Source organism: Pollicipes pollicipes, unplaced genomic scaffold (genome assembly GCF_011947565.3).
Source record: "Pollicipes pollicipes isolate AB1234 unplaced genomic scaffold, Ppol_2.1 Scaffold_7231;HRSCAF=8579_pilon_pilon_pilon, whole genome shotgun sequence".
Classification (NCBI taxonomy): Eukaryota; Metazoa; Arthropoda; class Thecostraca; order Pollicipedomorpha; family Pollicipedidae; genus Pollicipes; species Pollicipes pollicipes.
The window spans coordinates 12,140,453-12,161,654 of record NW_023597034.1 but is presented as its reverse complement, the minus strand read 5'-3'; the positions used below and the strand labels follow the sequence as shown (position 1 = coordinate 12,161,654).

The 21,202-nt window shown below is 49.0% G+C and overlaps 1 protein-coding gene across 1 annotated transcript; it reads right to left on the bottom strand.

Moving 5' to 3' along the window:
• Positions 1-4,214: 4,214 nt before the first annotated feature.
• On the bottom strand, positions 4,215-19,197 carry LOC119109396 (acetylcholinesterase 1). The gene is made up of 3 exons (XM_037233010.1): positions 19,187-19,197; positions 15,657-15,832; positions 4,215-4,586 (listed from the first exon to the last, which is right to left on the bottom strand). The coding sequence occupies exons 1-3, from the start codon at positions 19,195-19,197 to the stop codon at positions 4,375-4,377; spliced, it is 399 nt and encodes a 132-aa protein (XP_037088905.1). The 3' UTR covers positions 4,215-4,374.
• Between the last annotated feature and the right edge of the window lie 2,005 nt (positions 19,198-21,202).

Genomic DNA, 21,202 nt, shown 5'->3' with positions numbered 1-21,202 from the left:
ACTTCTGGTGACCAGCCGGAGTGAGTAAGCGAGACCTTCAATGAGCGGGTCTGGGCACCATTGGTTGCACTTCTGGTGACCAGCCGGAGCGAGTAAGCGAGACCTTCAATGAGCGCGTCTGGGCACCATTGGCTGCACTTCTGGTGACCAGCCGGAGTGAGTAAGCGAGACCTTCAATGAGCGGGTCTGGGCACCATTGGTTGCACTTCTGGTGACCAGCCGGAGTGAGTAAGCGAGACCTTCAATGAGCGGGTCTGGGCACCATTGGCTGCACTTCTGGTGACCAGCCGGAGTGAGTAAGCGAGACCTTCAATGCTACAAATAATTCACTGGCGGCTACTTTTTTGGTGATCAATACTATGGCACAAGTTTCACAAGTTCCTCGAAAGGTCTCAAAATTTCGTGCGCGTGTCACGCATTAACACTTTCTGATTGAGCCAACTGCATTTATTGCTACCAATTCTACCGTACTGCTGAATCAAGCCCAATGTATTTTTCACGTTATACGGAGCGAGCATCTATGATTTGATTTAGTAATTCTGCACACCACGCCTTTGGGAGCTCTGCGGGTGGCACCGCAACACGGAGAAGCATGCACGCGCGCACACTGCTTATTTCCACCTGGGGACGCATACAAGTGAGCCCCCTTCCCCCAGGCCCGCATTTTAATCTTTCAACATGGATGACTCTCGACAGAACGTAAAAAATCGGCGCTACGCCTGCTCACCGAGCTCCGAGCCTCTCCATCTTGGCTGCGTCCCTATTTTCCATACCACAGATTGCGAACCACACTCAGACACCAAAAACGCTGCTGTCACGTTCTTTCAAAGACAGGTGTTCTCGAGGTTATCAACACTGCATAACGACCACTTACTGCGACACCAGCGTCCCGGCGGGCGCTGCCCCGAACCAGAACCGGAGCGCTATTCGCGGTCAGCAGGCCGGCACCGCGCGCCGCGCGCCACGTGCATGCCACGTGTGGCAGACTGGACGCGGTTCAAGGCAGCTGGGGTGATTCTGGGCTGCCTAGCGGGTGTTTCAGGATGCGATGACGCTGTGTATGCTCGCTCCGTCACCGGCTCTGACAGCCGTCGCCAGCCAACTGTGGTGACTGTGTAACGGTCGGTGGCATCCACGCCGGCCAACTGTGCTGACTGTGTGACGGTCGGTGGCATCCACGCCGGCCAACTGTGGTGACTGCGTGACAGTCGGTGGCATCCATGCCGGCCAACTGTGCTGACTGTGTGACGGTCGGTGGCATCCACGCCGGCCAACTGTGCTGACTGTGTGACGGTCGGTGGCATCCACGCCGGCCAACTGTGCTGACTGTGTGACGGTCGGTGGCATCCACGCCGGCCAACTGTACTGACTGTGTGACGGTCGGTGGCATCCACGCCGGCCAACTGTGCTGACTGCGTGACGGTCGGTGGCATCCACGCCGGCCAACTGTGGTGACTGTGTGACAGTCGGTGGCATCCACGCCGGTCAACTGTGCTGACTGTGTGACGGTCGGTGGCATCCACGCCGGCCAACTGTGCTGACTGTGTGACGGTCGGTGGCATCCACGCCGGCCAACTGTGCTGACTGTGTGACGGTCGGTGGCATCCACGCCGGCCAACTGTGCTGACTGTGTGACGGTTGGTGGCATCCACGCCGGCCAACTGTGCTGACTGTGTGACGGTCGGTGGCATCCTCGCCGGCCAACGCGGTAAGTGGACTGTGTGACAGTCAGTGGCATCCACGCCGGCCAACTGTGGTGACTGTGTGACAGTCGGTGGCATTCACGCCGGTCAACTGTGGTGACTGTGCGACAGTCGGTGGCATTCACGCCGAGAGAGAAAACTTTCGGTGGAGAAATCTATGCAATGCTAGTCTGATACCAAAACATACCTCGCTCCGACAACCAGTGGCGACCTAATCGGAAATGGGTCTGAGGAGCCTGGCTCCGAGTGCTGCCCAAATTATGTCCGCATTCAGAGGTTATTGCAGCGGGGAGTCCCGCTCATCGGTCTAAAGGCAGACTTATTCATACGCTTTCAACAGCCAAGGTTATCGGTCCCGATAATGGAGCTTGTTGTTCAACCGTAAGCCCAGGTAGTGCTTTCTTCCACATGCGAATGTAACGATAAATTATTTATTTGCTACAAAACACACGACAGTCCGTTCAGCATCATTGCAATCTCGTACAGTCGAGTGGGGGAGATAGACGTCCAGTGAATTTCTTCCAATGCGTGGATTAAAGTTCTGAAGTTTAACGGTGTTTATGACGAAGTTTAAATGATTTGATCAAACGCAAACGCTGACAAGCTGAGAGGCAGTTGGCAAAGGGGGGGGGGGTCTCTCCAAAATAATTCAAAGTTTCACCCAGACGTCCCGGCGAGAAGCGCCCGGGGCGCAGCCAGGATTTTCCTAATGAAATGGCCCAGAGCTCGGTGAGTGCACATCACGCCAATTTTCAACTTTTTGTAGGGAACTATGTATGGGAAATAGGACAAAGCCCAGCCTAAAGAGGGAGAGTGGACGCCGCGGGCCCCTCCCTTGGCTGCGCCCCTGGCAAGTGCTGTTCAAAGCGCTGCGTTCTAATCTGTTCTATCGCTGGCACTGCATCAGTACTGCCGGTCGTTCTCAACATCACCGAACAGAACTGTCATAATTCCTTGTGAGCAAAATGTCGTACGCAGAAATTCGCGGAACTTTGCCACCAAATGTACGGCAAATATAATATTACTTGCTATTAATTTACCAGTTTTTACGATTCTTCATTCTGGCTTTCTGTCCATGCACAACGTTGGCATGAAATTCACTCTAAGCCATCATAACGAAATTGTGATCTGCTCCTGCTCGGCGAGAGGAAAACAAGCTTCGCCCAGCACGACACCATTCCAACATGGCGCCGTCCACCGTACAGGTTCGGCGGGACACACGTTCTAGGTTTGTGAAGTACTCTTGTGCTGGCAACAACCGCAAGAGTATTTCCTGTTCGCCTGCTGTGGCCGTTAGTGAGGACATTTTCTAACACCACTGTATATAGGTATATACGCATGCACAAACAGGCAACGCCGGCGCACCATACCTGCAGTCAGGCTTGAGACCACCAACTGTCGCTCACGGCAGTGCCTTCGTATGTATCAAACTAGGTCATCTCTCTCACCGTTAGATATGGGCGGACTGTTGGACAAAACATTATCACTGTCTTCAACAAAGGCCGTCCCGTACCTTTGCCAATCTGGACCCACGCGTGAGATGCATGCCAACGGGAAGAGACAAGCGATAGGTAATGTCCCCGTTTCTTGGATATGGCAGGTCCCTTCAGGTACATTTCGAACTGATACTTCATTAACCAACGTACTCCTTAAGGCATCAGAGGGCATTAGTTGGGGACCCTCGAGCGTAAACAGGTTACCTGCAGGATTTTGTTTTGGTACCATTATCATGACCCATTGGCCCGACTCGGTCTTCCCTCGACAACAGTATGGATGAGACATCGATTACCCGTGCAGCAAACGGTCGTTATGTCATAACACAGAATGTACCATTGTGGGTCATGCCATTGTTATCGTGTAAATAACGGCAATTACCAAGCATGATAATGGCCTGACTCATTACTCACTTCAATTACAAAACTACAAGATCGCAGTAACCGCTGGCAAGTCCGATCCGACGATGGGCATGCAGGCAAGCCTTGCAATGTAAATATTCTTCCGCACAAAATTTTGTGCTTCCAAAAATCGAGCATGAACCTGCAATCCAAAAAAAATTGCAAAAAAACGTTATGTTAACGAACTGCTGCCGTCGTGCCAGCTGCCGTCCCCCCCCCCCCCCTCCCTCCCTCCCTCTCTCTTTTCCTCGCCCGCCGAGTGCCCTTTCGTGCAGTGACGGCGGCAACCTCCTTTCTTCGTCGTCCGAGCTTGTTAGGTTCGCCCAGCCATCGCGTGGCGGCGGCGGCGCTGGCGCTGACTGGCGGCGGCCGCGCCGTCCGGCGCTCTCTCTCCCGGGAGTGGCGCCGGCTGCCTCCCGCTCTCTCCCGGGGAGTGGCGCCGGCCGCCTCCCGACTGACTGGCGGCGGCCGCGCCGTCCGGCGCCCTCTCTCCCGGGAGTGGCGCCGGCTGCCTCCCGCTCTCTCCCGGGAGTGGCGCCGGCGCCTCCTGGCTGACTGGCGGCGGCCGCGCCGTCCGGCGCCCTCTCTGCCGGGGAGTGGCGCCGGCCGCCTCCCGGCTGTTTATCCCCGCCATCCGACCCGGCCGGGGCCGCGAGTGTTTAATGCCCGGCCCGATCGATGCGCTATCCTGGCCCAGACCCGACCGGACCATCGTCGCCGCGGCCACGAGCCGGCCGGGTCGTCCGGCCAGGCCGCGGCCGGAGACGGCCGGGCGGCTACGTTTGTACCCACGGGAACATGGGCGGCACGTAGGAGGGTCCGTACAAGCCCGGCTGCACACAGCGCTCCTGGTGCGCTCGCATCAGCTCGTTCTGACGCCGCATGAACAGCTGGTAGTTGTCAAACTCGTTGCGCCAGTTGACGATGTACTCGTCCTTCCAGTGGGAGAACTGCAGCTTCCAGTCGGCCTCGGCGTCCGATAAGTCCACTGTAACAGATGGGATGACATTGATGACGCACCTGCGGCAAGGCCACCATTACAAAAATGAACAACGCATTGGCACCTCGCCACGTGCCACTGGCCGGTAGCAGTCGTCTCAACATGCAACTTCAATAGAGCAGAAACACTTTTAAAGGGCGTTTTGTCATCCAGAAACCCAGAAACCAGCATTTTCATTTGCCTCCCTTTCACATCGTGTAGTGTACGTGCAATCCGACATATGTGGAAATAGGCGGAATGAATTAAGACAAATGCCTTTTGTCGAAAGCGTTAAACTAAATGCTATTTGTCGACGTGCCCTTTTGCCGCCGTGTCAATGGGGTGAAACGTTTAAAATCGGACGGCGAGTGCTCGGCATAGCTTTTTGCCCATGCGTCAAAGTGATGAAATGCTATCAAGTGGAGAAGGCAACTTCCGAAATTGATCTCATCTCGAATGTTCTTTGTCAAAGGTCTGCTTAAAGTTACGCGCTGTTCGAAATCTCAAAAGTCTTCTTTAGTCGAATGCTAATTTGCCGAAATTCTCTTTATTCGAAGGTTAGAGAGCCGACATGTTTTTGAGTTACTGAGGCCTCCCTACGAGGGGAGGCCTCACCACACACCCCCACCATAGGATCTTAAAAACCGAGTAGGCTAGAACCTATGAAACCTAGAACCTAAGAAAGACATCAATAGAAAGATCCCATCAAGCTGTGTCAGCGAGGCCTGACTTTTTAGCGGTCAATGTGACTTTTGACAGGTCAGACTATTCCGTAGCGGTCAAATTAGCATTTTATGGACATCTTCTGTCATCGCAACTACTAGGCATGCCACTGTAATACTAAAAACAGGGGCATATAGCTCCACAAAATCTCTACCAGATGGGCACTAGTGAATATCAAAAGATGAGGTCTGTAGTGGGCTATGTCAGGACCAGATACCTGAAGGCTATAGTTCTGCTGCTCCGTCCAGCTACGTCAAGAACTAAACAAGACAATCCAACCCGAATTACCCCATGTCCTTGACCATGTTGGCTGCGCATTGTACCGACCCCTTTCTATCAACGCGCCACGTAATTCGTGAACCACTATTGCGGTCTGCGAGCGTTATCACCTTACATGGTTCTTAACCGTCTAAGTCCGTTTTTACTAACAGAAATTGGCTTGTTGACCATTCGACTACCTGACGTTCGTCTTATTCACACTTCGTTAGCAAGGCATTCATTAACTGTTCATTTGGGGATTTCAAATTTGTTTAATTGCCTTTTTAACTCACATTCCGACAAGAAAAGCCCCATTAATTACCCATTTCGTGATTTTACGTTCGTCATTAGCCATCTGCCTAAATCCCATTTCGACATATGGCTTCCTGCTAATTATTATTCTTGAAAAAAGTTCACTAATAACCATTTCAGCTCGTGTGCATTTTGACATTAACTCGTTGTCAAGAACACATGCCGTCAATATGCACTTTGGTTTTGACTTTTAGAAGAAATACAATCAAACATGTATGCAGCCATGCAACGGATAAATGATTTCACGCCGTCAATGTGGTACCGGATAGGGGATTTCTGATCGCGTGGCGACTGGGGTCAGGGTGTTTCAGACAGCAGTCGGGCTACAGGGGTACGGGGTAAGTTCGAACCAGGCGATAGCAGGTGGAGCATGCCTGCGCCCGATGAAGGTGCCCGGCGTGTGCCGTGCTTCCGCCGTCGCGATGCCTTTAATAGCGTCGACGAGCGTGCTTGCAGACAGACTGGCGATAGAGCGCTCTGTGTACATGAGAATGCAGCCTCATCGGTGCATGAGGTCCGCTACGCTGCGTTCGCTGGACAGTTACAGGAGCACGATGGAGCGCTCTGTGTACATGAGCATGCAGCCTCATCGGTGCATGAGGTCCGCACGCTGCGTTCGCCGGACAGTTATAGGAGCATGAGCACGATATTGTTGTACCCGCAAACTGTAAACCTGCTACGTTTTCTAATGGTTGGCTTCATGCCCAACAGACATGTATGCGTTTGGATGGCTAATTTTGGTAGCTGTGACAGAAACCAGGGCTAAAGGCTGCGGTTGAATGTCTGGGGACGATCCCTTGGGTGCGTCAAACAGCGCACAACCTTTTCCCTCCCGCTGCCCATGAACCAGTACCTCGCCGCCGTCCACTGAGTCACAGAGAATGGCACGTCAACAAAGAACCCTGCGGTGAAAAAAATTGTATGTCGCGGCATTCTCTGCTTAACAGATGACATAAACACAGGAGAAATAATTAAATGATTGAGAGGTAGAATGCCAAAAAGGGTAACCGAATTCAATTTTAGCCGTGGTGGCACAGCAAAAAATGTGCTCGTGAACAAGATTTGATTGAAGAAAACCAGTCTTAGCATGACTTTTGACAAACTACCAACACCGCTTCTTGACATTAGGCATACTGCAGAACCACACTGCCATATGACGTGTTAAATGTGATGTTCCACAACTAAGGATGTTGAAACAAGCATCAGGCATGATGGAATAAGCTCATTCGTAACTATTGGCATACTTTTAAGACTACACTAAACAACACAATTTCTCTATTAGTAAACATGTTTCTCGACACTTCATCGCCTGGTTGTGTCATCGCACCTTGTACAACATCGATTGAGAGCCGATTGACGGCCATTATGTTTGGAAATCGTGCTCACGAACGTCATATGTGTACAATTCGATAATTATATTTTCATTGCCTTGATCGTCGCATGGTCAATGGCATGGGAGAATTTGGATGAATTTATTATGAGGCTATAGATGCCTGGATGGCCTTGAAATAGTCTGCACGAAATTGTCCATGCATTTGCGCGGGCGAGAAGCTTAGAAGGTGGAGGGATTTAAGTCTTTAAGAAGGCAGGGCTGTGAACTGCATCGAGTGACCTTCAAGATGGCTTTTTCAGTTCAAAGCCTTATATAAATATGGAACACTCCCCTTAAACCACGATCGCTTAGTAGTCCTCCCGTGTTGCGTTTCCAGAATAGCTTTAGAGCCATTTCATGCAGGTTTACCGAACCCTCAATGCTGCCAGATGATTAATTATATTCTGCCAAAAAAATAATTTCGATGGTAAACCAAGACACACCGTGATGGCGTCCACAGTGGAGGCTTTCACGGCTACGTGCACCTTTGCATATAACGGCTCATAGTTTCTGTTCGTGCCTTTCTTTTTGACAAGCTTTGCTTCTTCATGCTACGAAAAATTCACTTAAGGTCTGGTTTACCCATGAGCGGTAAGAAAGTCTACCACACGGCTATGGTACTTCCTAATATGATGGTGTTTTTGTTCATAGTATCACGATCGCAGAAAATGTCAGTGTAGCAGTATTTCAGCTGCTCGACAAGGCACGTAGACAAAATTTTAATTTTTCGGGAAGAAAATGATACTTGTCCTCGGAAATCCTGCGAAGTTGGACCAACTTCGTGCGAAATCTCCTGGCATCTAGTATAAACATGTTGCTCCAAAGGGACATGGCACCTTGCCCTGACTCCCATGGCTACGTCCATGTGTTTGATATTGACAAGAATTAGTTTTTTATAATACTCATCTATCTCTCTATCGCTGGAAACTATTGGCTACATTCTATGGTGGTCACAATTCCTTTCAGACCATCTAAATATCATTCATCAGCCGGCCTGGCTGTTTGCCAGTTATATTTATTGAGGCATAATAGGTCTCATCAGGTCACGATCGGAAGTCATGTAAGATAAGCCTATCAGTGCCGCATCAAAACAAAGCTGTCCTTTCCTTACCATGAAGAACAAGTAGAGCTAACACATTTTCTCCACCCATGGCTAAAGAAACCTACGACAGTCAAGGCCCACGTTGTATTGTGAGTTCGGGGTTCTTATGCTGACAGTTATCGACCCCCTTACACAACAGAGTTGTGGTTAAACGGCGTCATAAAAACAAGCGTTGATTTTATTGTCAAACACTGACATAGATACTTGAGAGCATGAGTGCACCTTAAGACATCGGGTATTTACAATATAACCATCATTGCATGATAATGTTGTTTAACCAGTACCTCCTGGTATATTCAAAGGCCGATAACAGTCAGCATTAACTCTGAAATCACAAAGTCGAAATGCCAGGAACTTAAGACCTTTCTTGTCTAAATAAATGTTACATATATTACAAGAGGGCACACCAATCCACCGACAGACGCCACAGGGTATCGGCTTATCCGTGTCGAATCAAAGCGGCGCGTGCCTTACAATGGCGATGAAGAAGCCGGTAAGGCCATGGCCGTAGGAGCGGGGGGGGGGGGGGGGGGGTGCAAAGGATCCTCCCTCACTTTTTGGGCATGTATAACATTAATCTTTTGACGATGCACGCAGAAAATTGATTTCACAATTGCCATGCCCCCCCCCCCCCCAAACTCACACACACCTTCCAAGGCGTTCCTTCCAATATGAGTAAAGTCACGGCATTTTCGAAACCCTTAACTATCGAACAGGCTGGCATAAGTTGCCGCCTGTCATTTGACACTGAAAATTAGGGAGTTCAGTTCTAACACCTTGACCTGATATGACTTTGTCTGCTGACGTATTCCCATAGGAAATTACTTCGTCAAAAAGCATTTACAAAGCTGTTCTGTCATGGACAGTCAAGATGATCAAGAGCCATTGGGCTACCAAACAATTTTCATGTCCGTGAAGTTAGCGATTTATTCAGCGATTTTTTTCAGCGACGAGTTCCCATTTCTCTGAAAAAGAGTCTGAACGTCAATTGTGGCATCAGAACACCAAGAATGGTCCTTATTTGGCAACATCATGTGACATTCAAGGTCGATAGCTGGGTCCGAAAAGACTGGGAACTCGATATCGATCAAAAATTATGGACCGATTTGAAAACCGCGTGCATCAAAATATTCACAAGCGCAACAGCTAGTGTCCGTCAAAAATTTCTAACCTCTCAAGGTCAACCTTCAAGGTCAAACGCAGGCTCAAAGGACGGGGAACTTCATATCATTAAAAAATTACCGGCCGATTTTAGACTTCTAAGCATCAGAATATTACCCACAGAAAGAACTAGCGTCCTTCAAAAAGCCCTGACCTCTGAAGGTCACTCTACAAGGTCAAACCTGCGCTCAAAGGACGGGGAACTCCATATCACCAAAAAATTACCGGCCGATTTTTAACTTACAACATCAAAATGTTGAACACACAAAGAGCTAGCGGCATCAAAAAGTTGAGACCTCTCAAGGTCACCCTTCAAGGTCAAACGCGGACACACAGGACAGGAAACTGCATGTCACCAAAAAATTATCAGCCCATTTTCACTTACAAAAGTCAGATGATTCACCACAAACATAACTAACGTCCGTCAAAAAGTCCTGACCACTCAAGGTCACCCTTCAAAGTCAAACGCGGTCTCACAGGACGGGGAACTCCATATCAACCTGAAATTACCAGCCGATTTTTAGCATACAAAGATCAATATATTCACCACAGAAAGAACTGGCGTCCGTTAAAAAGCTCAGACCTCTCAAGGCCACCCTTCAAGGTCAGATGCGGCCTCAAAGGATGGGGAACTTTATATTACCCAAAAAGTACCCACCGATTTTTAACTTACAAACATCAAAATATTCACTACAGGAAGAGCTAGCGTCCGTCAAAAAGTCCTGACCTCCCAAGGTCACCCTTCACGGTCGAGGACTTTTTGACAGACGCTGCATCTTTCTGAGGTGAATGTCATGATGCATGCAAATTTAAAATTGGCCGGTGATTTTTGGACAATATAGAGATCCCCAACTACTGAGCCCACGTTTGGCCTTGAAGGACGACTTGAGAAGTCAGAACTTTTTGGCGGACGCTAGCTCTTTCTGTGGTAAACATCCTGATGAATGTAAGTTTAAAATCGGCCGGTAATTTTTGGGCGATTTGGAGTTCCTCTTCCTGTGAGCCCGTCTTTGACTTCGAAGGGTGATCCTGAGAGGTCAGGACTTTTTGACGGGCGTTAGTCCTTTCTTTGGTAAATATCTTGATGTTTGCGAGTTTGGAATCGGCCGATATTTTTTTGGAAATTTGGAGTCCCCGTCTTTTGAGCCCTTGTTTGACCTTCAAGGGTGATTTTTTGATGGATACTAGCACCTTCTGTGGTGAATATTCTGACCTTTGTAAGTCAAAAATCAGCCGGTAATTTTTGGGTAAAATGGACTTCCCCATCTCTTGAGCCCACGTTTGACTTTAAAGGGCGACCTTGAGAGGTCAGGACTTTTTGACGGGCGCTAGTTTGTTGTGGGAAATATTCTGATGTTTAGAAGTTTGAAAGCGGCCGGTAATTTTTGGGTGATAGGAGGTTTCCCGTTCTTTGGGCCCGCGTTTGATCTTGAGGGGTGACCTTGAGAGGCCAGAACTTTTTCACGGACGCTAGCTCTTGTGCTTGTAAATATTTTGTGGCACACAGTTTTCAAATCGACCGGTGTTTTTTGGTTGATATCGAGGTATCGTCCTTTGACCCAGCTTTTGACCTTGAAGGTCACATTATATTGCAAAATTAGGGTCATTTTTGGTGCTTGCATGCCAAAATTGACCTCGAGACGCCTTTTCTGAGAGCTTGTAACTCGCTGCTGAAAAAATCACTGAATAGATCGCTAATTTCACGGACATACCATTTTCACTACCCTTGTCAATGAGAAGACCAGATATTTTTACCTGGCTTGTGATATGATCAGTCAGGTGAAACACGTCAACTAAATTTGATCCGAGTGCGATTGACCAGGTTATCAATTGATGCTTCATTTTCCTGATGTGATGATTATATCATCATGTTGTAGGCAGACTTATGTTCACCTAGAGCTGAATCATAAAATGACTCATGAATCAATCGTTTTGAGATGAGTCTTGGGCTGAATCGAATCACTCTAAAAAAAATATCGCTTTGAGCCATCAGCTGAATCTCATTCTTCGCAAATTTCATTATTTTAATTGTGAGTCTGTCATTACTAACAATGTTGTGTCGATGAGTCATATGGCTCAAATGAAAATGGTAACATGAGGAAATAAAGCACACCCTATGGAAATTAACAGACCGTTTATGGGTGCTAAAAAAGGGCACGCAGTAAAAGTTATGAAGTTTCTTTTGCAAAATCAGCACAAAGCTTGTGATTGTATTTTTTAAGTAGCAAACGCAATATTGCTGATCCCGAGATATAGCTTGCCGAATGTTAGCTAGTAACGATAGGATATCGCATGGTACGGACATCCTACCTTCCTATATCTTAGCTAAAACCAGTGATAAATGGTCTGCTACCTACAAAATCAAGGGAAGAGCCATTTTTTTCATCGCCAATTGTTACAACCATGAACTAATTCATATCTGGCCCCACATTCAGTTCTTCTTAAGCTGCCCTAAGCATGCTTTTGCTGAGGCTATATAAAATGCACAGCAAGGTCGTCTTGCTTCATATGCGCATCATGCGCATATGTATGTCGCGTATGACCTCCCAGGTATATCACCAAAAGCGATTTCCATGCAACATGCAGCTTGTGAGAATTTTGTCTTCAAGTTAAGTCGTCTTGGAATGCAGGTAACGTGGCGCACAGCGCTAATCTCTAGGCAGCGCAGAAACCTAACCCATCATAGAGGGGCCTGTTAAGATGAGCTTAAGGTATCCTGTTGGAAACGATAGTCGGCGCCTGGGTTAGCCTTTTTCTCGTTCAGTTGTTCAGAGCTGACTTCAGTTCACTTCAGTTCATTGCTGACTGGAGGACGTGAGTCATGTAAAGTGGATTTTTGCTGGGATTGTTTATGAGGTTTGTGAGAAATGCAATTGCAAAAGGTGACACTTAAATTCGGGCAAACAGATCAAGTCATATCATGTTTATGACTTATGCTAGCTGATCGCTATTGCAAGAACTGCAATATAATGTTAAGTTGTTGACATAACTGCCTTCGTCGCCGATGGCATGGCTAGTACCGGCGAATGGAAATGGGATTAACTACGCGTGAGTACACTTGGCTAGCACCTGGCACGTGTAGGCTGTGAAATGTTAGGTTAAGTGCAGTTAAGCCCGCACTGCACGCTTTCTAACTAACGAGTCTGGATGTTAAGTGCCAGGAGAAGTATGCTATCCTTGTAGCTAAGACTAGAGAGAGTTGAATGTTACCAGGTGGCAGGAAGGGTATTATTTGCTGCACTGCATTTGGTAGGCTCAAGCTACATACATGCTTTTGCGCTATTTGGGCGATTTTATTGCATTTTTGCTTTGTTCTGGGCTATTTCATTACGTAACGGGCTTCTGCAGTGTAAATATATATATATATATATATATATATATATATATATATATATATACATATAGGAGTCGAATGACTCATTACAAGCAACGAGCCTGAGCTGGGTCGATTAAAAAATGTGGAACAGCTTTGAGTGGTGAGCTTAACCGGATCCCAAAATCTATCAATCAGTTCTGAGCCACCTACTTTTTTTAATCGAACAGAAGTCTGGTTGCATGTGAGGGTAAAAGTAACTCACAGATAGTCACAAGAAGCGAAGTACCCCAGGTGGCGCCGGGTTAAGGTTACAGCAGGATTTCGACATGGTTAGGGCATAGACTGACACCTGCGTAGCCTGGCAACTTGCCAAGCGTCTCAGCAGATGCTGTTTCCTTCAGTGTGAACACATCAAATGTAAGCCATATGATTATGATTGTTCTTAGGCAAAAGGAGGAGCAACGGATAAAATATACATAACAGTTAGTAAGGGTAAGAAAACTTTCTTACCTTGGCTGGCTGGCAGATGTTAGTCCACGACAATCCACACTCTTGCAGCGCTCAAAAAATGAAAAATAGGAGCGTGTGAAAGCCAAAAGGCTGAGTGATGAGGAAATCCCCTGGGCTGAGTGTTGATCTCATAGCATGTGCCGACGAAATAATAAAAAAGTAGTGGCGAAGTACAGATGTGAAAAAAAATTCCAACTCGTGACCTCGAAAAAAGCACAACGCGCAGGCTACCGCTCGTCTGGTTTCGTCTGATTTTTAAAGTACGCGACGGACCGCAAACGATCAAAGCGTAGCATTCCACTCGATGTTTTGAAAAGTACGCTACAAATCATTATAACGCATAGTTTTAAGCGATAGAACACAATAATATTTTAACTGCTGAGGCATCGAAAGTCAGCACCTCCAACCAGCTAGGTAATCATGTGCATGCCTTCAGCATAAGGCTAAGTAAAATAGACGACGAACGCGCCCGGCTGAAGTCGTGCTGTTCGGCCGCCGGACGCAAGCGCGAGTGCCAGCACGTCAGCGCGCCGTGCATCCCTTTAGCTTGGACCTGTGCTTGCTGCCGCGGAGTTATAACCGGATCTCCGGACTACGTGCGATAGGCTAGTTTGCACTCGCTTTGGATCAACAGTTAAGGCTGAATGAGCACTTAGGTCAACCCACTATTTTTGCTATACTGTCAAATCCTTACTTGCCTTCTCATGAATACCTAAGCTACAAAGGATACTGTGTGCAACCACAGTTTGCGGACGTCTCAAATGGCCAATAATCAGGTCGCTTAAATACAGCACCACATGCCTAAAACCCTATACACACCTAGCGCCACCCACAAATACAGCAGCACGTGCCTAAAACCCTATACACACCTATCGCACACCCACAAATACAGCAGCACGTGCCTGATACCCTATAAACACCTGGCGCACACCCAAAAACACATGCAAAGGTAAATCCAGAGCGGCACTTCGAGCATCCCCTCCCTCTAAAACAGTCAGGAACAAATGACGCATTTCTAGGATTTCGAATAACATCTAAGCAACTTGTACTAGGGAAATTCGTTTTGGTCAGAATACTCATTGTGGTAAAGAAACAAAATTTTAAGATTTTCTGAAAATTAGCAACACTTTTCTGTACGTTTACAACCTCGATGTCCTGCCTAAGAGCAACTAGACGTGGAAATACGGCGAGGCCGTCCTGTTGTCCTCAAACAAACTTTGCTTTAAAATTCCAAAAGAGCCATGCTTTATAACATTCGGGGTGCAGTTGCTCAGCGATCCTCGACAGCGATCTGGGAGGTGGGGGGTCTCAGACCGACCTTAGCCTTAATGCTCCATGTGTTTCCATTGCATTACATTATATTACTATTGCCATCAGACAAACTGGGATGTTTATAGGGTTGTAATAATTACAACTACATCTTTTTGCTACCTATGCGCACGAATCTTAGATAAGCATGGTTTAATAGCGAGTGGGTGGCACGAAGAGGGTCTTGGATGGAGGGTGGATGGGCATCTGGGCCAGCAGACCAGCCGCAGCGCTGACATCTGGGACAGCAGACTGGCCGCTGAGCTGACATCTTGACGTTCGGTGGTTCCACGGTCTACACAATTAGAGGGCATGTTATTGCCTCAATCAGACACGCTACTGTTGGCCGGCATAAAAATACGCGTGGATGCCAAGTACGCAAACATTAACCTGCGCATGCACTTCGATACAGGCTGAGTTCTCTCGGGAAGAACAGGTATCTGCTTCGAATAAGTGCGAGGCTGAGAATAAGGTCACGACATCTTTCTTGCCTTTTAATTTTATCATCCTGTTTACTGTCCTTCCTTTCTTTGCATTAATATTGCACTCTAATTGCCTCTTAGTCATTTCTCCTAAAGATACCCTGTCCTTCCCTGCCTAACCAGCCCCATCCTGTCCTACCCCGCCGAGCTCTAGCTTGCCTTATCCTACCCAGCCTTACCCTGCCCTAAGCTGCCCTACCCACCGTACCCTTCCCTTCCCTACCCTACCCTACCATTCCCTACCCCTCCCTACCCAACCCTGCCCTGCCCTGCCCTGCCCTTCCCTGCCCTTCCCTGCCCTGCCCTGCCCTGCCCTGCCCTGCCCTGTCCTGTCCTGTCCTGTCCTGTCCTGTCCTGTCCTGTCCTGTCCTGTCCTGTCCTGCCCTGCCCTGCCCTGCCCTGCCCTGCCTTGCCCTGCCCTGCCCTGCCCTGCCCTGCCCTGCCCCGCCCTGCCCTGCCCTGCCATGACATGCCTGGTCGCGTTTTGCCCTGCCCTGCCTTCTTCACTCACCCATTTCCCGGCACCCTGTCTGACCTGTTGCTGCCTGCAGCTGCGGTAGATGCTTCTGCCAGAAGGCGCATCGTTTGACCTTCGGCCCGACACCGATCGCCGACGAGTTAACCGCCAGCGTGATGTACTTCCTGTCGGTGGCCGTGTGCAGAGGCCAGTAATCGGCGGCCCGCTCCAGGTTCGGGCCTCGGTTCGGGTTCCTGTACCAATCAGATCGTGATCCGTCAGTCGAACGTCGCGACCAGTTCGTGCGTGCGTTTGGTCGATAGAGCCAACGACAGATGTAAGCCGAGCAGGTCACCGACACCACCGACGAGGTTTATGAAACTTCGTGTCAAATTTGAGCTGCACAAATTAGACAGAATGGTGCAAAGGCACGATCTGCCACAATTGCATCACCTGTCTGACGAACACAAGGTCAATCAGAGGCTTCGTTAAATGAATGGCGAGAGAGTGACTACCCGAAAAGCAATTCGCGAAGGAATGGCTCAGAGGACTTTGTTGGCCGTTTCGTGGAATTTCCGTCGCACATAGAAGCCTTTTTAGCAATGTTCGAATGATGTGATGTTCCAGACAAGTCATATCATGTTAGATCAACTAAAACCCAATTATGCCAGATTATACTAAAACCCAAGCGAATGATGTCCTGCTAGATCATACTAGAGCCAAAGCGAATGTATTCAGACACATTTAGACCTGATGCGAATGAATCTTATCATCGGCCATGTCCATCATTTGAATTTTACGGGCTAATAGGCTTGTTGATATAGCGTTCGGGTGCTAATGCAGAAAATACACGAATAGCATTGCTTGAGATGTGTGAGAACTCAAAATTATGAAACCAGTTTTTAGATGACGTCATGAGCCAATTTGCATTACATTGGACTTGCACTGGCTATGAACAACGCTTTCGCAAAAAAAAGCTCATCATCAAATTGTGTGGACAATAGAGCAGGCATGGAAAAGAAGCCAAGGTGCTGGCATTGAAACCAAATTTAAAGCCAAAACATCGGCACATTGCCGAAGCCAAAGCCGATGTTGAAGCCAAAGGCGATGGTTTCTAAGTTCGGAACTGCAAAGCGGAAGCCGAAACGAGCGACTTTGTATTCTTAAAACGCATAGCCAATTCCGACGGTAGTGGTGTCGAGCTTTGTGCACGTGAAACGGAATCCGAGGTCAGTGCCTTCAAAGTAGTAGGAAACACGAAGCCAAATAAATCAATCACTTTAAAATCGCAGGGCTGCGTCCGAAGCCGAGTCTAGCGCACAGCGTTGTTTTGCGGTGCACGACACATTTTTTCACGCCTGCTTAAGCTGCATGGGATCACGAAATGCAATGGTTTTGCGGCGCATGAATAATTTTTCTGACATTATTTCTGTCTTGTGCGTTAGAGCCAACACAACTTTTCGGACACTTAGTCTTCCCGGCAATAGTCAGGTGTCGCTTGGTCCTGAAAACTACTGACTGGTTTTGACTTTCAGGAATGCTTGCGTCGCAGCCTTGACAAGTTGTGTGGTAGATTGTGGTAGCATGGTAAGTATGCCTGTTTTTGTAAAGCTAAGTTACACCTGCAGTGAAAAATGAACATAAAAATGAAACATGCATTTCAAGGGCACACCGAGCCGAAGCCGCACCGATAATCTACAACATGTTCAAAGCCGAAGCCGAAACCAAAACCAGCTTTTTAAAATGTCACCAAGCCGAGACCGAAGCCAACCGTCAAAAAACGGACAAATCCCTAGCCAAAGTAGAAACCGACCCTGGCAAATATCTCGAGGGCAAAGCTGAAGCCTTAGTGGAATAATCCTGTGGTGGAAAATGACTGGAAGCCGAAGTTGAATCCAATGTCTTGGGAGACACGATATTGCCTTCCAGACATTTGCTTTTCACAACAAGGGGTAGTTATGCATAATAACCTGGAATGCATCTTGAAGAACGTGAGATATTTAGATGCATTTGCAGACCGTACATGTTTTGTAAAAGGCACCAGTATCTGGCACAGTGAAAGACGATAGAAGGGAATCAAAGTAGGCTAGAAAACATTACCTTTCTTCGAAGGTCAAAAATTAGTCAGAATATAAATGCAAGTTCGACTATTATGTTACTCACACTTCTATTTTAAAAATGCCTAGATTGGTTATGGAATGAGCTCAAGTTAATGATTGGAGCCAGGTATGCCTTTTTCGTTTGATAACCTGGGTGCTATTTCAGCCGCTGCATGGCTGCAAGCAAGAAAGTCCTTGCTTTTTTGCAAGATCAGCACGGAACTTTCAAAACGTGAAAGAACGCGTGTAATATCACTTCGTGAAACACTTCATTAGTCAAAATAAAACCGATTCGGCCGGCGTGGCCGTCCAACCATCTAGAAGCCAGTCATCTGCAAGCAAAGGTTGCATGTTCATGCAGTGTGCAGGACCGATAAGAGCGATGCATTTGAAGTTGCGCTGCACCAGTCGTACGTGAACCGCATGCAATCGGCTTAATCGCACCCAAATTCCCAGCGAGTTTTGTATGTGAACGAAACATGGCCCTTCGATGCGATTGATATGAAAAAAACGCACGCAAGAACATGATATCAAAAACGCAAAAACGCTCTTGGTACGCGCATTGCAACCAACTTTGCGCGAAATGAGTAAAGGCCTCCATCGGACCAAGAGCTCCGCAGCCGGCGTCGGTTAGCGCGAGAGGTCATCGCTGTTCGACGGTAAAATCACGTCTAATTGCTTTGGCACAAGTGAGGGTCCGAGAGTTTGGGTCGATCTCATTACATCCGTCTAGTAAAGATTCTTAACTCGCATACCAACGGCACCGTCTGTCGGAATACTGTGTGGCGAAAGGGCGGAGGTAAATCATCCGTCGAACCGAAATGGCACAACTTGCGAGGTAGGTTTTCAGAACGAAACATCAAACAATTTTGCTTAGCAAGCACCATAAACTCCAAATCTTGTACGCAAACCATTCGCAATTCATTAACTTTAAAAATCTTGTTGCTGGCCACACGTGCTCAAACGCGTCCGTCTGATCCTCGAGATCCCGACCATCTAGTCAGTTACGTTAGCCGGTGCTCGGTCGGAAAACGGCCGGCGCCATCTTGTTTTCGGAACCGATGTTAACCGTAGCGACACGCGATGTTTTAAGCCGAGTGAGGTTAGACTTTTCGGCTACTCAAGCCTTTAGCCCAGATGTATCATAAGTCACTGTGATGAATGCCCTACAAATGTTATCGTTATTTGCAAAGCTTTAATGCTAAGGAGCAAGATCTTAAAGTTTAAGAACTTCAGCCATGCCGCCGATTACAATTGCCAGGCCTGACGAGACCCACAGCCAGCCAACTTCAGGCAATGCGATTGGTGAGCAAGCGCGCAAACGCTTTATCAGTGAAACTGCCTCTGTACGCTCATAAAAGTCGGACCTTACAGAGCACTGATGCCTGATGGGAGCCATTTGCAGGCGTTCCAAAACGGTCTCGGGTGCATCGTGACCGAAGTTGTGTCTTACGCTGTGATTATGTCTGCGTGATTATTAGTGACAACTCGCGGCTGCCATCACCTCACTCGTCCCGCATCGCGCAGGGCGACTGTGGAGACGTCCATATATTACGCTTCACATGGAGCGGGAGGAGCTGGTGGGGCGTAAGCGGAGCATAACAGAGGGATTGTTTTGGACAGCGTAACCTCACACTCCCGTGTGGTTGCAAGTCGTGCTTAAATATTTCATTAAATATTTTCCAACGTTAACATCGGATAGAGTTGGTTTCCCTCATGGCAAGCAGCACGCCCGTCTTCGTTTTGTACTTAAGCTTTGATTACCAGCCAAACGGACGTTAGCGTTAGCTTACTGGGGCGTCATGCTCCACAGAGCATGACCAGGAGAAGAGTTTTTTTGTTTCGTCTAGCGCAACCAGTGCGTAGCCAGGGGAAAGGGATGGCTGAAAATGGCAAAAATGCGTAACTAGATTTATGTACGACTCCCCATGGTTCGAATACTGGCTTGAATGTGTAGCGCTAATTCCTCGCCAGCTTGTGACTCATCGTTTTAAATTTTCTCTCGTCGCATTCACTGGTTTAAATTTCCAGTGCCAAAACCTCAACGGTTCGTAATTCACGTGTTCGCCGCTCCGGCTCCCAGCATTCCGCCCGCGCGAACACACGCACACGGCGATGTAGAGCCGGCACACACTTGGCCAGCACCGTCGCAGATTTAGCCGTCCCGGTTGTCGGCCGCGCGCACCGGCAGATGGCCGCCGGCTCCCGCTGGCGCCGTGGGCCGGCTGCAAGACAGGCGCCAGCCGACCATGGCATGACGGCTGGCCTAATCCGCAGTCACCGCAGCCGCCTAATGTATCCCATCAGAAGGCGCCATCTGCATGTACGCAAAGTGCACGAGGGAGGCAATGAATGCACGCGTGTACATATGGGCATTCATAGCCTCCTTCGTGTGCATAAGCGCGTACATGTGCACGTACGCACGCACGCGCAGGCATACGCACAACTGTAATGGCACGGCTGTTTTGCACTTAAAGGCGAGCGTCGTCAACGCGCTACTGCAGTGATGAGCTGCAGCGCAGCGCCCGTGAACGTGCTGCCGCTGTCGCTGCCGCTGGTGATCGACGGCAGGCCGATTACGTGACAGCCACAGGTACGCTCGTGACTTCAGCGAGCATGGTGACTCTCGCCAATACACGCAGACAATTGGATGGTGGCTCATCTTCGGCGGTACAGCTGAAGACTTCGCACCGCGTCTGGATCGGCTTGAGACATACGGGGGTAAGGGGGTCACCATGAAACTTCGTACCGATATTTAAGTCTTCAAACAAGTAGCACGGCGCTATTTGCTCCTCTTACAAGCTCCAACTGAGCCAGTGCTGTTAAATCGATCCACTTCGTCTACTCCTGCGGCCAGTATCCTTCAGGAACTTGTGTAACTGTCACCACGCGTACGCTGAGACGGAGAGAGAAGCGCGACTGCTCAGGCGACAGCGTTCCGTGCCGATGACCCCCCCCCCCCCCTCCCCCACTCGACAGCGTTCCGTGCTGATGTTCTCCCTTCCCAGGCCGTGCCCGGTGCCCGCCGGGCGGCACGGTCCCGGCAGCGGCACGCCGCGCCGGTGTCGGCGCACATTCCGCCGCTGCCGCCGTCCGGGCGCGCGGTGGAAATTCTCGGCGACGCTCCGTCTCGTGAGGCGCCGCGCTGAGGTCGACGCCGCTGACATTTCCGGGTGGGTCGCCCGGGGGAGGGGGGGGGGGGCCGCGCCGCCGGCGACCGGCGACGCTCCAGTCCGGTCCGGCGGCCGGCGGCAAAACTCGGCGGAGAGAGAGAGAGAGAGAGAGAGAGAGAGAGAGAGAGAGAGAGAGAGAGAGAGAGAGAGAGAGAGAGAGAAGAGTAGAGGAGGAGAGAGATGAGAGAGAGAGAAGTGAGATGTGAATAGAGGAGAGAGAGAGAGAGTGAGAGGAGAGAGAGAGCGTAGAGAGAGAAGAGAGGAGAGAGAGAGAGAGGAGAGAGAGAGAGAGAGGAGGAGAGAAGAGAGAGAGAGAGAGAGAGGAGGGGAGAGAGGAGAGGAGAGAGAGAGG

What these genes read in the sequence shown, in the direction of transcription:
- LOC119109396 (XM_037233010.1), bottom strand. An exon ending in GCAGCTGCAGGCAGCAACAG is followed by an intron (nt 4,587 to 15,656) that starts GTCAGACAGGGT and finishes CATCTGTTACAG; the next exon opens with TGGACTTATCGGACGCCGAG.